This window comes from Harpia harpyja, chromosome 21 (assembly GCF_026419915.1).
Source record: "Harpia harpyja isolate bHarHar1 chromosome 21, bHarHar1 primary haplotype, whole genome shotgun sequence".
NCBI classification, from domain to species: Eukaryota; Metazoa; Chordata; class Aves; order Accipitriformes; family Accipitridae; genus Harpia; species Harpia harpyja.
Window position 1 is genome coordinate 5218388 of NC_068960.1, and position 16803 is coordinate 5235190.

General features: G+C 35.0%; 1 protein-coding gene across 5 annotated transcripts in view; it reads right to left on the reverse strand.

The window, feature by feature from the left end:
* Positions 1-16803, reverse strand: part of SDK1 (sidekick cell adhesion molecule 1) — a 419217-nt gene that overhangs the window by 293697 nt on the left and 108717 nt on the right. For all 5 annotated transcript variants that reach the window (XM_052772288.1, XM_052772287.1, XM_052772289.1 and 2 more), the window contains one exon: positions 3749-3908. In XM_052772288.1, coding sequence (XP_052628248.1) covers positions 3749-3908 — 160 coding nt within the window. The remainder of the gene's footprint in view (positions 1-3748; positions 3909-16803) is intronic.

The following is a 16803-nucleotide window of genomic DNA, read 5'->3' on the forward strand; positions in this document are numbered from 1 at the left end:
AAAAAAAGATACAACACATGTTTATATTATTTGAGACGAACTTGAAAATTACAAACCTGGGCAAGAGATAAATAGATATTAATGGAATTCCTAATCCTGTGTTTACAATTTTAAACACTCTTTATGCACCTCATATGTCTGATTATTTTTTTAAAATATGCTTTTCTATTGACCTAACAGTCAAAATACTGCTTTTTGTGCTATGCTTTCACCATTCCACTTATTTTCTGATATGCAAGAAGGGATAAAAATAGTGCTTTCTAAATTCAAAATAAGATTTTCTTCCACAGAATGAATTTATATCAAAGGTTAATACAATTTTTTACAGTGATAAGACATATTTTTGCTTTATTTTTGTCTACAGTCTAACTTTCAAGATAGAAGATCTTCTGATTGTATAGATGCCAGGATGCTACTTAAGGTTTCTGGGGATCTGTGCAGGTAGTTTAGAAAGTCAGACCAGACAGTTTCTCTGTTTTGAATGGTACAGCCAACAAGAAACAGGCTGTTTAGAAAGTTTCCACAGAAAGATGGAAAGCAACAAGCATAAAAGAAAGCTTCAAGGGAAGTCTTCCAGAGCATAACATGCTTCAACACCAGGATTGCAACGAGTTACGAGTTTAAGGATGAAGTGGTCTCCAACACCTAAGGAGAAATGCTAGCTAACGCTTATGTTTCACACCGAATTTCAAATTTACACCCTCATTTTAAATGCTCTAAAAGTTAAAAGTGAACCTACAGGCTACAGGTTTTTAATAGCCATAACTGTGAAGGCAGAATTAAAAACCAAATGTATTTTATTAGATAGTCATATAACTTATTATCTATTCAAACTTTTTAGCAAGGGACTTATGCATCAACTAATCTAACTTTTTTTATACAGAATAAAATTAAAACCTGTCCAACGTTAAAAACACAATTATAATGATCAGACACTTTTAAGTAGTTTGGGAGGAAAATGTATTGCTGCTTAGACATAACTTCAGTTTCTTAAATTCAAATAAATTAGTATTTTCAGGCCATAAAAGCAAATATGGAAGACAAACCTGCTCCAGAACTTAACTCAAAAGAAAACAAAGAAAAAAAATAAGAAAAAAGTGACTGCCTGAACTTTAAAGGCTCGTAACTTATAGACATAACCAAAATTGCTACTGCAGTCAGCAATATTGATTTGTTTTCATTACATGTATCTCAGATCACAAAGAATTTATAAGGTTGTTTTATAAATTCTTAATACAAACTAGTATATGCACAGTCACTGTAAAAGCCAGGCTGTGCACATAATCAGCATCATTATACAAAGAAAAGCTGTTCATTCAGGGTCACCAATGTCAAAATGCAAAGACTCCAATTAGTTCTTTACTCTCTTGGTGTGTTATAAACAGCTTTGAATATTTTCAGCCTGTTACAATATAGACATTACTTTAACTGAGACACACTAAGTAATATCAATTACCAAAAATCTTTGATTGATGATTCAAATTGCAGCAGAAGTCGCTTACACAGGAAAGATTCATGCATTTAAACAGAGTATTTACCCAAGAGAACTGCAGAGCAAACTATTATGGGGTCAAAGTTTAAATTTTGCAACTGGAATTTTTATGTCTAAGCATATCTTTTCCTTGCTTTCATTCATCCTAATGCACCTATGCTATATAATCCTTTTGGGAAGCTTAAAGCTTTGCATTTCTATAGAATTGAAACGCTGTTTGGCTTATCTCAGATTGTGGTACAGTAGTAGTAGTAGGGCTGCAACTTCTAAATTAATATTTTCTATCAATGTTATTTTATCATTATAAACCAGTAGTTTCCTATCTTCTTCATCATCCCTGCAGCAGATGTTTTAATTAGAAATAGAAACAAGAACAACATAAAAAATGCAAAATCAATAAATATAGCTTGTATCATGACCTGACATTCACTAGACTAAATTAAGTCTAATGATAAGAAACAAAGTACTGTATACCAGTATGTATACAAACAGCTTGGGAAAGGTATTCCAATACACTGATTCTAACTTGCACTGCAATACACAGTAAAATCATAATTTTGTATTAGGATGTGCACTTATTTAAGAAATACTATGGCGTTCTGATCTTAGTTTCAAAACATCACACGTCTTACTCAAGTTTCTCCTAGGATCATGAAATGCAAGTCTCCCAATGACTAGCACATCTACAAAACTTGAATTCTAACCTTTGCTTTTGTTGATTCCATGTTCATGTGTTTTGTCCTCCCACACCATTTGTCTTACTTTCTCAGCATCTTATGTGGTTAACAGCTGTTGTGAGCTCCTTCTACCAAGAAACTACAACAGACTGCTGTTGTTGGTCAAAACAAGTGGCATTTACACAAAGTGATACTCAAACCTTCTGTGATTAATTGTGCTATTAGGTATTTTTTTTATTTTCTAGAAAGTATTCACAAATCTCTTCTATATGTGTGTATGGCTCATTTTGAGGTATCAGCATCTCTCAAGGCTTGAAAACAGCAACCATTAATAGTTGCAGTTACTCAAGACTAAATGGTCTGATCTAAATCAGAAGTCTTTAATTTCTAGGAAAGTTCATATAGAACTGTATGTTTGGTTTGAAACATAGTTGCTAAATACTTTATGTGCTAAATGACCCAAAAAAGTTTTAAAACATTATTTAAGGGACTTTTTTCCCTACTGCTCTGTAAATGTGAATAACATTGAAAACAGAACTAATGTTAGGTTACAATTTTGAAAACCTTTGATAAAGGTAATTACGGACTACCTTATGTAACAATATAGGACTTTATATCATTATCTGCATTTTTATACTAATCTATACTGTAATTTCTGTCCATAGTGATGGAGCACAACTTTTCCCTACCTTAAGCACTGTAATTACAAAAGTGCAGTTTTTAGCTTGCTTTGCTAAAGATACAAGTGTTATACGAGGGCTCCGTCTGTCACATATCCACCCCTTATAACTTCTGAATTCACTAGGTAATTTCGACAAAATTTGAAAGCAACAAATAAGTTGCATAAATATTAAATTTCTGTAAGTTATAGAAATTGCCAGTTGCATAGGGGAGACCCAGCTAATGCTCCCATTAGAGAAAAGCATACAAAACCTGGCTGTTATACACTTTGATATTTGGCCAGCCATCTGGTGCCTATCAGCAAAAATGTAGCTCTGATTAGCCACAGTGTGGTTTTCCTCTTGCTTGATGGGATGTATTGCAGAATGGGGAGGGAGTCAGTGAGGTCCTGGGAACAAAGTGCATAATCATAGAAGAACAGTTTGTTAAACTGCAAGATTAATTTTCGCATTCTCAGAAATGAAACCAAAAGTTCCATATGCAATTTAAGACAGACCCCATTCTTCTAGATCTTATTGAAAAGAATAGATCCACTAAGCTTAGCTTTATTCAAGGATGAGTAGCACATCATACGTAACATTTAGCTAAGGAATATGCCTGCTATTTATTACAAATACATGTAAGGTTACATCTCCACCAAAAGGCATTTTTGGTACTTAAAAATTTTATGTTAAGACCCCTGTTTTGAAGTGTGAAATATCATTTTTAGCAAAGGAGATTCTCTCATAGAGATCTTACTTGTTTACAAAAAAGTCTTCTTTCATGAGAAAAAACATTGTCAATGTATCAGTATCTACAAAGCTGTTTTGAAGTATTGGGGATTTGGGGGTGGTGGTGTTTGTTTTGGGGTTTTTTTGCAATTACACTTAGAGAAGGCTATTATATAGTTGTTATTTACTTATATTCACTGGAGTAGGCGGTTATTTCACTGTCATTGTGTAACCACTTAAATTCCAAGGGCCAGCTGCCTTCCGCAAGGCAAGTAAGTACGAGTCGATTTCCTTCCAAGTGTATCTGGGGCAAGCCTGGTTCAGTCTTGAAGTATGGTGCAACATCATCTGAAATACAAAGAGAAAATGGGTTTGTAAGCTATTTAAGCAAGTACAGTACAAACCACCAATATTTAGCTCATTACTTCTCAAAATGGCCATCGTAAAACAAGAGACAACATGATTCAGTAGTTAAGGTTTGCACTGTTATATTCATAACTGAGCTTTATCTTTAGAGGCAGAATTCACAAGATCTTGATAACCTTAGTCTTTGGTACTTACTTAGAAGAGAAGTGGCCACTAAGACAAGATTTTGTCCATGCTTATTGTTTATACATATGAGAATTTCAGCACTGTCTACTGTGGCAGGCAGTGAACAGCCCTATTGGCTTTTTTTTTTCCCCTCTCCTCTGTGGGGATTAAATCCACTCAAAGCTCTTTTTTTTTAATTCCTTGAATTGAAACCAGAAGAGTAATCTTGGATAGAAATGATTATCACAGCAAGAAAAGTCTCAGGGTAAATGAAGAATTTTGATAGAAAAAAGAGTTTAGAAAAAAACACCTCACAAAATCACAAGATTAAGGTGTTTTTCAACGTTATTGCCAACCAAAATGTGTTAAATTATATTACCTGAAACCACTAACAGATTTTGAACTAGGGTACTTCAATAATGTTCAAGGGTCACATGTAGTCTCAAACTCTTTTCCCCCATTGATCACAAATGCTCAAAATACTCCAAGCAGTAAAATTCTCAACTGGTGAATTGCCAAAGCTCCACTCAAATGCAGATTTATTACAAGTCTACATCTGCCAGAGACCCACCCCTTGCCACCTCTGGAAGATGGTTTTCACACTTTCTGCATCAAATTTCTACTTGTAACTATGTAGGAACTACAGATTTTATCTTAGAAGTTTACAAATACCTTCTATAATCAAAATTAACATGTTTATGTATATATATATATAAAATACACAAGTTACATTCAAAGTCAGAGATTTAATACAAAATATGGAATAATATTTAATAGGTAGACGTTACTGCACTCTGCTTTTTAGGAGTGCAGTGCATGTGTGTGTATCTTATATATAAAATACAAAAAAAAACCCCAAAAGATACACAAATGTTGTCCCAGTGCAACTAACCATTCAGTTAAATTGCTAATTTTTCTTTTAAAAATTATTTTAGATTAAGCTCAGGTATTTTTATACTTGCTATGTAAAGAGTTTAAGCTATCTTTTACAGTTTATGGGGAAGTGACCTCATCTACTATTGAAGGCTGTCCGAAATTTTTGAATCCCCAGGTCACATACTATAATCTTTAATAGCTGATAGCCACAAGACAGCAACCACACACATTAGGGAAGAAGGAGCTCAAGGCCAGAGGTGTCAGTGGCTTTCAAGGTGCCCTAGTGTTCCACTGAAGACTGGGACAGCAGTGGGTGTGCAGCTCGGCCTGGTGATGCCAACCTCTCTAAGTCCTTATCTTTCACTTTGCCTCTTATCAGGGAATTTTTATTACTTTGCAAACCACAAAGCAACACAGACTCATTATCAGCCTAATCGTACAGTCCCAGGGTAGCAGCTGCACTTCAGCTGAGTGCGGTCAGGGAGTCACAGGTTGACTTTTGCCAAACTGTTTGCTACAATTGGCTATAAAGTTGAACCTCAGCTGCAAACACATTTGATGATTTGTATTGACAAATTGTCTCCCTAGTTTTTAGAATTTAACTTCAGAAAGATACAGTTATTTCTGCAGGAAAAAGCACATCATCTTAAAGCAATACTTACAAACTATTACACAAAATCTGTCCTAACAAACTGAATTAAAAAATGTATTTTGAGGTAAGGCCCTCTTTTGATTTTTTCAAATGCCTAGTGATTAATGGCTAGTGCAGATCAGTAATATTTTCTTTAAATTGGATACACAGGAAGCTATGACAATTCAGCACATGAGAAAATAGCAACAGTTCCAAACTAGCAGATAGTCCCAGGCAAACCAAAGATGGTTTTTGCACTTCTCCACTCTATTATGTGATTGAGATTACATTCTGCAAAGCTTTTTTCTTGTTTTAATGACTGCAAATATTGTGAAGAAGTCTTATCTCAATTCCCATTTTCTCCTAGCTAGTAAAATCAACCAATACTTTAAAACTTTATAAAGAAAAATTTTAGTCAGAGTTAGATAATGTTAGGGTGAAACACAGTTACTTTACCCAGAGCAAAAAGCAATTTTTTACAAATATATTTCTAAACAAGTGAGGAAATGTTAAATCCTTTCAGAGGCTTCACATATATTTTGGGGAGTCTCCCTAAGGAGTTATGAGACAGACGTTCTACGCTTGCAAGATTAAAGGTGTCAGGCTTCCTCTGGAGATGAAAAGGCAGCAGCAGGGAGTTGTGCTGGTATTTAGGGGAAGGGGTTGTAACAGAGCCCAGTTGGTAAATTGAAATGATTAGTGCTGAGTCCCCTGAAAACAATGACATTTACCTGCTAGTATATAGAAGCTCACGAAATGAGCTTGTTAAATTATTCCTTCCTGAAGAAAGTTGAGCTGTTCAGGGAGACTACAGTGAAACTGCTATTGGCACTATAATCCTCTACCCGAGTAATTTGTTGATCCTGTTTTTCAGTGATTTAAAGACTCAAGCAGCATAACCTCCTTCATTATTTCACTCTGAATTATCCACTCACTCCTTCTAACTTACGTCTTTCCATGAAAAAATTATTTATCTGAAAGACAAAGACTGCTGCCCACAAGTCTGTCATTCAGCCCTACATTTCCTACTCAAATATTCCAAACCCAGTGATGCTGCAACCCACTCAGAGCTATCTCCCATTTAAAGTATCAGAATCAAGCTGGTATTACATGAAAATGATTCTCAAAAGTCAATCCAATTCTGGTAGAAGCTAAAATTTAATAGACCTACGGGAATATTTTTATAAAGAATATAGCATGCTTTATAAATTACCCCAGCTCTCTGGAAGATTTACTTAAACCCTTGAAGTAATTTTATCTTCTAATCTTTTATTCCTGACTTTCTCATCAATCACATACCATCAGTTTATCAAATTCAATTATGTAATCAGAGCTCACTAAATATTCACTGAAAGCAGAAATGAAAATAAAATACTGAGCAAAGATTCCATGAAGAGAGGTAGCAGTAAAGCTTTGATGACTTTGGCATTTCTGCAGCACAGTGCTGCTCACACCTCAGACATGATCAAAACGGTGCTGCACCCTAAGCTTTACATCTTTAAGCTGTAATGGAAAGTAGATTTTTAAACTGGACCTACAAGGAAAGTTTAGTCCTCATAGAGCATCCCAGGCAAACAGGAAAATTGGCAGGAAAAATGAAAGCCATCTCAGAAAGAAAATTGTAGGAAAGGAATAACTGGCTAAGGGATGGAAGATACAAGGGCGTCATTTAATAGGTATGAGATACTCCCACTTTATTAATTAAATACAGGAAGGGCTCACCATAAGGCTAACCTTGGCCAATCAAGGATTTAGAAGCCATGAGAGCATCTCAGTTTTTATTCTCTTGAAGGACAGAGCAAAAAGCTAATAAAAACCTATCTGAGTCCTAGAAATAGGAATAATGAAATACTGGAATTAATATTCTTAGCTAAAATAGTTTTCTGCCTGCAAAAAAAAAAAAAAAAGCAACCATTCATGCTATACACTGTTGCTTTCTTCTAAATGCTAAACGTCTTAATACTTCCAGCCTCTCTGGTTCTTCAGCTACGCCGATTTAAAAATAAAAATAATAATAATTAAAAAAATTATCTGAGTTGCAAGGAGGAGTGAAAGGACAAGGTGCCGATCTGTTGGCACATATATACAGCTTCTACAAATTTTCATTAAGTCTGCTTACCAAACTCGCTAAGATGCTGACTAGCGCAGATTTATTTTTATGTAAAACTTAAGAAAAAATAGGATTTAATATGCCAAAATTATCTGGAAGTTTGCTCCAAAATATGTCTGCCTTGCTTTTGTGCATCATTAAACTGCAAGAGTTCCATTACACTGCCAGGTTAGCCACCTATTTTCTTTCTTTGGTACATGCAAAGCTTAGATGGATTTTATCTTAAAATATAGATTCAGGACCTAATTCAACAATGCCCGTACACTTTTGTTCGGATTAATGCTGACATTTAAATACAAAAATGGTGCTGTATGCATTGTTATCTACTTTGAGCTTCTCCCTAGCCCTAGCAGATGAGATATATCACGGAAAAGCTGAGAGCTCGCTCATACTCTACTCTCCCTGAAAATCATGTTCAGGCATGAACTTACAAATACAATCTGAAAGAGGAGAAGGCAGTCTGACTGTACAGCTTTGTACTGAATAGAATGTAAACAAAAATTCCAAGAGTGGCTGCTCGTTAGTTAACCAAGGGAATCTAATCTCATAAGGATAGCGTGAGTGACCATGACTTCAGAAACTGAGGAGAGTACCATCTCGGGGACCTCAAACATACCCTCTAATAAACACATTAACAAGGTTTGGCTAATGATTCTTAGCCTCTAACAGCTTACATTTGTAAAAATGCATAAAACAAAGTCAGATTAAATAGATCTCTCAGTTACTACAGGGTGGTGCTACAAGACCTTGAAAGCAGTCTTGCAGTCCTATCCCTCAGGAATTCATATATTTTAATTAAAGATGCAATTTGATCTTGAACACCTCTATCCTACTGAGAAAATGAAAGTTACCATACTCCAAAGAAGTACCACATCACCTTCATCAGTAAAAAACACTGAAACTACCCTGTTAAAATCTCAGCATTTTTTTCTCCAGAAATGTTGGATACCAACAGTTACAGGTAAAATCATGTGCTCACATCTTGAGAAAATCAGTTACTGTAGTCCTGAATACACTCAGAGGAAGAATAATATAGTGAGTATTATCTCACTAAGATGAGAGATCCCCACTGCCATTGCTATTTGTCTTTGTTATGTATCTCTACTTTTAAGTCATTTTTAGGTGTTTAAATATTATTTTAATATTGAATATTAATAGTAGATTAACCTGTTCATAGATCAGCAAGTCAGAGCAAATACAGCTCAATCACTAACAAATATCATTTGAGCAGCTCTTTTCATCACTCAGTTCACCCAACAGATACGATACTGAAAATAAATTTTTGACTGAGATACATTTTTCAATAAACCCGAACAAAAATACAATTGGTTTATTAAAAAACACACCTATATTGATTTTAGCTTATTAGTCCCTAGTCAAAGCATGATGCACATCACCCTTTCTTCATATGCATGTCTAAAGCTACAATCAACTGACACAGAAAAATAAAGAATAGAGTATCTCTGAGGAGTTTTCCAGGAAAATGAGACTAGATAAATAAACTACATACAGAAGCTGAATGATCAGCCCAGGAGAAGTGCAACAATATAGAAATGCTTTTGCTCTCGCTGTTTGCAAGGAAAAGGGATGTGAGCCATCTTCAGGTAGGTTAATGATAACAGCCACAAAAAGAGTATTTGAAAAGATGCATCCAGGGGATTGAATGCATAATACAAAAGTATAGTTAAATTAAAAAAGGAAACTAGAGTCAGGAAACCCAAACTAAAGACAGGAATAATCTTTTCAGTAATCCAAAGAAAGTAGGTACAACTATAGACAGCAGAATCCCATCAAGAACAGATTAAAGTTCAGCTGTGACTTTCACAAGCTGATGCTTCAGAGCACATACAGTTGAGTACGAGCGTTTCTGTACTGACTGACAGCTGATAACCGCAACCTTCTGGGGAATCAGGACCATTTTCTTCTTATTCTCAACTTGGATATGGAAAAGATTTTTCTCTTTTTCCTTTTCAAAAGGACCTTTTAATCTTATTATCTTAGTTCCTGCTACGCATTGCATACATGTGCTAGCTCTGGACGCAAGCTGTATTCTCCTGTGGAAATGAACTTCAATAGCTTATATGGCATAAGAATTTGGAATTATTACATAGTAAATCTTGGGAAATGTACCAGGAAGTCAGCTAGAACTCGGATGTATTTGAATCAATCTTCTTCTGAATTCAAACCTTCTAAAATGCATTGGTGAGATGTTGTGAAAGTTAGTATATGATCTATTCATAAACTGTCAACAATGTCAAACATACATTAGAGCATTCAGTCACTTTAACTGTATTGATTTGCAGGAAGGCTATTCTACCAAAAATATTGGATATTTGAGATTCAAATTTTCTTGGTTGGAAGCGTGACATAAATCACCAAGTACAACAATTAAATTTAAATTGCATTTTACTACCTCATTCTAAGCCTGGATTTGAAAGGACTGATGCATCATAGTGAATATTTCATTAAAATATCAGGTTATTTTTCAAATATAGTGCCGTAGTTAAGAATTTTCACCCAATGGTATAAAGCATTCCCTTAAAGTGGATTTCCTGAACTTTTGTCAAAGACGATATCTGATTTTATATCGGAATAGTACTGAAGCAACTGTATTTAAATCAGTCTTTCTTCTTCAATTTCATAAGTCAAGTAAATGAGCCCACACTACCCATTTTTGTCCTCCTATAGATAAGAAAGATAACCTGCTTGCTGGCTACCTCTACTATAATCTCTAAATGCAAATACAGTATCAGCTGAGGTTGATGGATAGTGCTTTTAAAGGCTTAATTGGGGATGGAATTAAATTGTTTTAGGACTCAGCAAGTTCTGTGAGGAAACCTACATATTTCTAGAACAAGTGACATTTATTTCTTTTAAATGCACAGTCACTGGGAGACAAGATTTCAATGGGTAACTTTTTTCGCCTTGAATAGGTCAAACAACTAATTGGCAAGTCAGTTATTGGGTAATTGCCAATCATATATTTGATTTGGGTGGAAGAAATATTGAACTTAAGATTGCACACCTGTTGCATGCCATCCCAAGAGGAAAACTAAACATTCTGTAATGTATAGTTATGATTAGCTTTCAACAATTCAATAGAATACGAGTCCCAAGTGGCAAGAATGAGTGTTTCACACTGATAGTTAAGTAGATTTAATTAAAAATTCTTTTTATTTTTAAATTGAAGCATCAGTTCTCTTATTTCAGAATTACCTAAACGGCACTGCAGATTCTATTTTGCTTCTAAGCTCCTCATTTCTTGACACTAACAGATCAAATGTTTTTCCAAAATATTGACTAATACATAGTATTGTTTAAAAGAACAAACATCACAATTCATTCCCTTAGAAACTTCTGAAGTTCTAAGATACACACCATGAAATTACTTGTTACAGGAAAACCTGTTTTAATAATTCCAACCTTTCTGCCTTGTTTTAAGGCACAAACATTTCCTGTTATATCTCTTAGGCTTCTTCCATTTTTCCCTACAAACAGCTTTAGATGAGCCACAAAAATATATTTGCATGCTATGCGGAGACAAGACAAGAGAAAAAAGCTAGACCAGTTGTTTTTATGATAAAAAAGAACATCTTACTATCACCAGTTGCTTAAAAGTCCTTAAACATAACCTATTCTTTGCATTCATAAAATCTACTCCCTAAGACTCTGACATCTATTTAAAGATCATCCTTTCAATCACCACAGGATAAATTCTTGAAGAAGAATTCCCTTTTGAGAAAAGATTTATTGAGTTTTATTAGAAACACTCAAAACAGAACTGAAAGGAGGAGGGCCCACAAAAGCACAAAAGAGTTTTTACAGGACCTGCATTCCAACAGAAAAACAAAGACAGTGGTCAGTACCATCATTCCATTTAAAATTCAACATAAAACTCTGTTGGTTATCCCCAAATACACTGAGAAAGATTTTCCCACATGCAATTGTATCATTCTTTTCTTAAAATTGATTTCTTTAGCAGACCAGCCAAGGAGGGAAAAAAAAAAAAGTGCTGATATCATTTTAGCTGAGCCTCAAGCAGCTCCTGATGTATTAACCTAAAGCCCCACTAAGGTTTCCTTTTCCTGTTTAATTTCTACACCTCATGTTTTAGTTCCACTTTCTGACCTCCTATAATGCTTCAGTTGTGTCAGGGCAAAAAAAATTGGTTTGCTGTGTATCAGAAGGCAATCACAATTCATAGTTTCATGAATTCACGGAATATCTGCTGTAAGATTAAAAATCAAGAAGCTACAGATGATGTTCTTAAGTTATATTTAGTGTAGTTCATCCTTGAAAAAGGCTGCAGAATTATTTTTGGAAATATTCATGAGGATATCTTAAAGAAAGTTACAAATGTACAGAAAGAAAAAGGCACAATAGCATACAAAGCGGGCAAATAAAAGAGAACCCATTAACTATCAAAACCAAAACAAAACCTCCAAAGAAACCTACAACCTCTCTGGGCTGAATTTGGTATCAAAGCGTAACCTCCATGCTTTTTATATTCTCTTTGTATCTAGTGATGTTTACAGAGACTTGTGGAGCTCTCAAGGAAATAAGTTGTGACTGTTAGAATCTTGGCACACAGCAGATGGAAGGCAAAACTGCCTTACAGAAAGAGAATCCAAATAGAGCAGGATTTCCTTCATTATTTTAACTGCAAAGGAAGGTACTGTGGCTACTACATAATCTACAATGTCCAACTACTGTAGGGCCAGTCTGATCACACTGATATCTATCCATCTATATATATATATGTATATATGTATCTCCAGTAAATATTCCAAATGACATCAGGATGAAGGCAAGATGAAACCCTACAGATAAAAACATAAATATGCTTTCCACAATTTCATCCTTGGTATAAGAGGCATTCTCAGTTGGTTATTTTGTAGAAGATAAATCAAAAAGGTAAAGAGCTGACAAGTGTCTGGAAGTACCAGAACAGAAACATGAGTGCAGCAGGAGGAAACAATGGCACAGCAAAGGCACCGCCAGACTTGAAAGCCACATAAAGCCACCTATTTATTATTTCAAGGGGAGAATTATTTCTAAATAGCAAAGCAGCTATGAATATCCATGGAAGATATAAACACACATCTCTTTTGATAAAGGGGACTGAAGAGGAAATGATTCATGCACAAACCTTTGTTAAAAAACGCCCACTTCTTACTGCTATTGTTATTTTGTTTACATGTAACTTGTAATTTTCTTTTTTTGCCCTTTGAACATGAAAAATATAAATAGGTTTATAAGGCCTGCCTCAACAAACTCAATTCAAAGGATCTCAATGGTGCTACTGAATTCAAGGGTGGTAAGCACATGATCATACGCTATACTGAACAGAGACAGGATAGTTCATATCCTTATGTGATGCTGAATTAGGAAAAAAATGCAATCAAAACACAGTCCAAAGTTCACAGAACCCAACTGAAATATTTCCATCGTGATAAGCAAACTCTGGAACAGGCACCTGGTTAGTGCTTGAGTCAGAAACAGAAGCACAAAGTGATCCTTGCAGAGCTCTGAGTATCTCCTTGCATAATTTGTGTAGACAACTGGATAATACACTCTACATGCAAACAGGGAGATACACCTTTGCATGCTTTCATGCAGAAAAGCAGGCACTAATTAAGGGCCAGATCAAAGGCTCTTTGAAAACCTGACATAAATTGGCTGCCTTAATTTTCCCTAATATCGTCAGTTATTTCTGTGTCTTTTACACTAAACCCTTTCAGAACTATCCAAGTGGCATTCTTTCACCACCTCAGGTACCCCTGAGGATACATATATCTAGAGACTATAGAATTATTTTCAACAATACTGACAAAACACATAATTTCGTCTTGGCAGAATTGGAAGAAACACATCACTGTTCTTGAAAACATAACTTGACATATCTGAAGGCAAAAAAAGGAGTTAGTTTATTAATCTGGATATTTTATTTAATTTTCTTTGGGTTATAAATAAGCAGCAAGTTAATACTGTTTTCAACTTTTGTCAGTTATAATGTTAATTACATGTACTGGATTTTATAAATCAATACTTCTTACATAAAGTGTTATTTAACTTGCCAAGCGTAGCAATAGATCAATGCATTTATTGTTCTTGCTAACATTGATGGATGAGATACACCAAAAGGATATATAAAGGAAAAATAAAAGATTTGTAAGTCAGACAGGGTTAAACCCCAGTTAGGCAGAGAGGGAACTTAAATAGTGTTTTGAAAATAACATCATAACTACTAAGGTTTGAGAGGTTTTCTTCTTGTTTTGTTTTTTGGAGGTTTGGGTTTGTTGGGGGGTGGGGTTTTGTTTGTTTGCTTAGGTTTTTGGGGGGGGGGGGGGGGAGAGGGTCCTTTGGGTTTGGTGGTTTTTGTTTTTAATGCCAAGGCCTGAAGCTATCACAAGCAGATTGTTCTGCATACAGAACTATTATATTAACTCTGTGTATCCTATAGGACGTAGGACCAATGAATTGCACCTCCCAAACGTTTAAGTACATTTTTACTAAAGTACCGTATTGCTATGTTCAGCACACAGTACCTCTATCTAAACAAGGCCAGGTTGGATGGGGCTTTGAGCAACCTGGTCTAGTGGAAGGTGTCCCCCCCATGACAGGGGTTTGGAACTAGATGGTCTTTAAGGTCCCTTTCAACCAAAACCATTCTATGATTCTATGATACTAGGTGATCAAAAAAAATAAAGCATAGTTAATAATTACTTTACTATTTGCAAACATGCTACACTTAATCTGCTTAAAATTTTAAAGGATGTACCCGAAAAATTTTGATCGTAAATCAACTTCAAATATTGCATTCGCTGCACTATGAATTGTAATAAAACAAACACTCAGTTAAAAATCATTCTAAGAGCTAGTACTAATGCACCCAAGCATCTTGAAGGGATATACAACTCACAGTGTTACTAATATTCATTATTTGTGCCATTTGTAAAGAAGACATTAATTATGTTAAAATTAGGAAATTCCAAAGAACTGAGAGCTATTACTCTGTATGTAACAACAGCAAATCAATAAAATATTGGTTAAAACCCATTATCAGAAGCGTGTATATATACAGAATGTATAATTATGTACTGAAATAGAAGGGAAAATTGTTTTCCTTCCAGTGTGGACAGATTTCTCAGGACAGAAGTAATAATTGCACAGTATGTTATTTCAGATTCATACAGCAGACAAAAAAGTCCTTTTATATAAAAGATTATCATCAGGAGGAGCTTTTTAAAGTTATAAGAGGTTAAAGAATGTAAACCTGAAGAGGTGTTAGCCTTTGGAAGTAATCCATGTAATCATTATATTTTAGTGCAACTCATCTGACTAGAAAATAAAAAGAAACCTCTGTGTTATATCACCACAACATTAAATTAAGTACAAGTAGGCTCTACTTCATTAGTTCTATTACTCTGGGAAATAGTCATGAGAAGCAACAAGTAATGACTACCATCTAGTAGTCGTGTTAACATGTTTATGAGCAATAATTTACAAAAATGAATAACAGAAAAAGAGTGGTGAGTCTAAGTCAAAGAAAAAAGACCGTTTATAAACTTTCCCTCAAACCTCGTTGGAAAAAAGATGAAATTCTATTTAACAAAAAATTTTAAAGCAAAAAAAAAAAAAGAAACCACTTAGTCTACTAGCTAAGGCACGTCTTGGAGAACAGGGTAATACCTTTCATGAGACTGCCAATTAATGCAAGAAAAGTCAGGAGATTGTCTTCAGAGTTTGAGTATTTTGTCTGAAGCAATCAGACAAAAGACTTCCCTTCACAAAAAATCATTCTTCTAAGTTGTTAAAAGGAGTATGGGTATAAAAGCAAAAGTGAATCAACTCCTTTAGGTAAAGCTTAGTTTTGTAAGTTTGGTAGAATTTTGCTCAGTCACCTTAAAGAGATGAGAAAATATTATTCAAGTGAAATGTGGGAATTCTGCAAATGTAACCTTTCTGTCCAACCTTAAACTGTGAGTCAGAAGACAGGAAGATACCATGAGTGACTGGCCGAGAGATATTATACAGAACTTACTTGTAGGAATACAATGTAAAGCTTAGTCCCATCTCACTGGTGCATAATACACAAGTTGACAAAGAAGAAAACAACCACCACACTCCTACACGTTACAATTATTATACTATATCATAATCCTACTCTCATGCAATCCAAGTCAGAAGTACCTGATCATTTCTGCTGGAGCCTAATCAAATAAATACAGATAGTCTTGCTAAATCCCACTTAGTAGTGTTAAACAAATGAAGAGCAAACCTCTACTCTTCACTTTGAACCCAGACAACCTGACAATAATGAAGATGTATATTCAAAAGGAATACGGAATAAGCCTCTTGATTCACAAGAACTCCTGTATCCTCTAAGAGTTAAGCTCTGGGCGGGTTTACAAGTTCTATAAAATTGCTCACTGGGGGAAACAATCTGCCGACTTAATTCTCTGCAGGATTTCACAAGTCCCTCCAGTCATCTGTTTCTGCTGTATACATTCACATACATCATCAAGCTGACAATTTAGAAACTGGACCAGATGGATGTATAACCCAAAAGAGTGTTGTTTGTTAAATCTAAAAGCTATTAATCAAAATAATTTCCTTTATTAAACTCTGTGGGAGAAAGGGACAAATATAGTTGACGTATTACACATATTTACCAGGAGTGCATCACAGGACAATACAGACTGAGGTTATTTTCACAGGCTCCACCAGAGAAAAATGTTGATAGCAGAAATGTTCTTCCTAAAAAAAAGCTGATTATTGCAGGACAAAGAAAGCAGGAAAGGGCATCCTAAATGTTTTCCTTGAGTAGATAAGGCATGTTATTCTTTTTTCGCCAGAGGAAATAATCACATTCTCTGAAAGGACTGGCAGCTTCAAGTTATTTTTAAACAAAGAGCAGTTCTTTGTCTAACATGAGCACTAACTTGTTTTAGGAAAGCAATGGGTGAGACTAGATCAACAAAGTTAGCTTCACCTTTCACCAGACACTTAATGCCAACCCAGCTGGAAAACAGCCTGGGCTATTTGAGGTTTAAGATTCACAAATGATACTTACTGCTCGCTCTCTTCTGCCT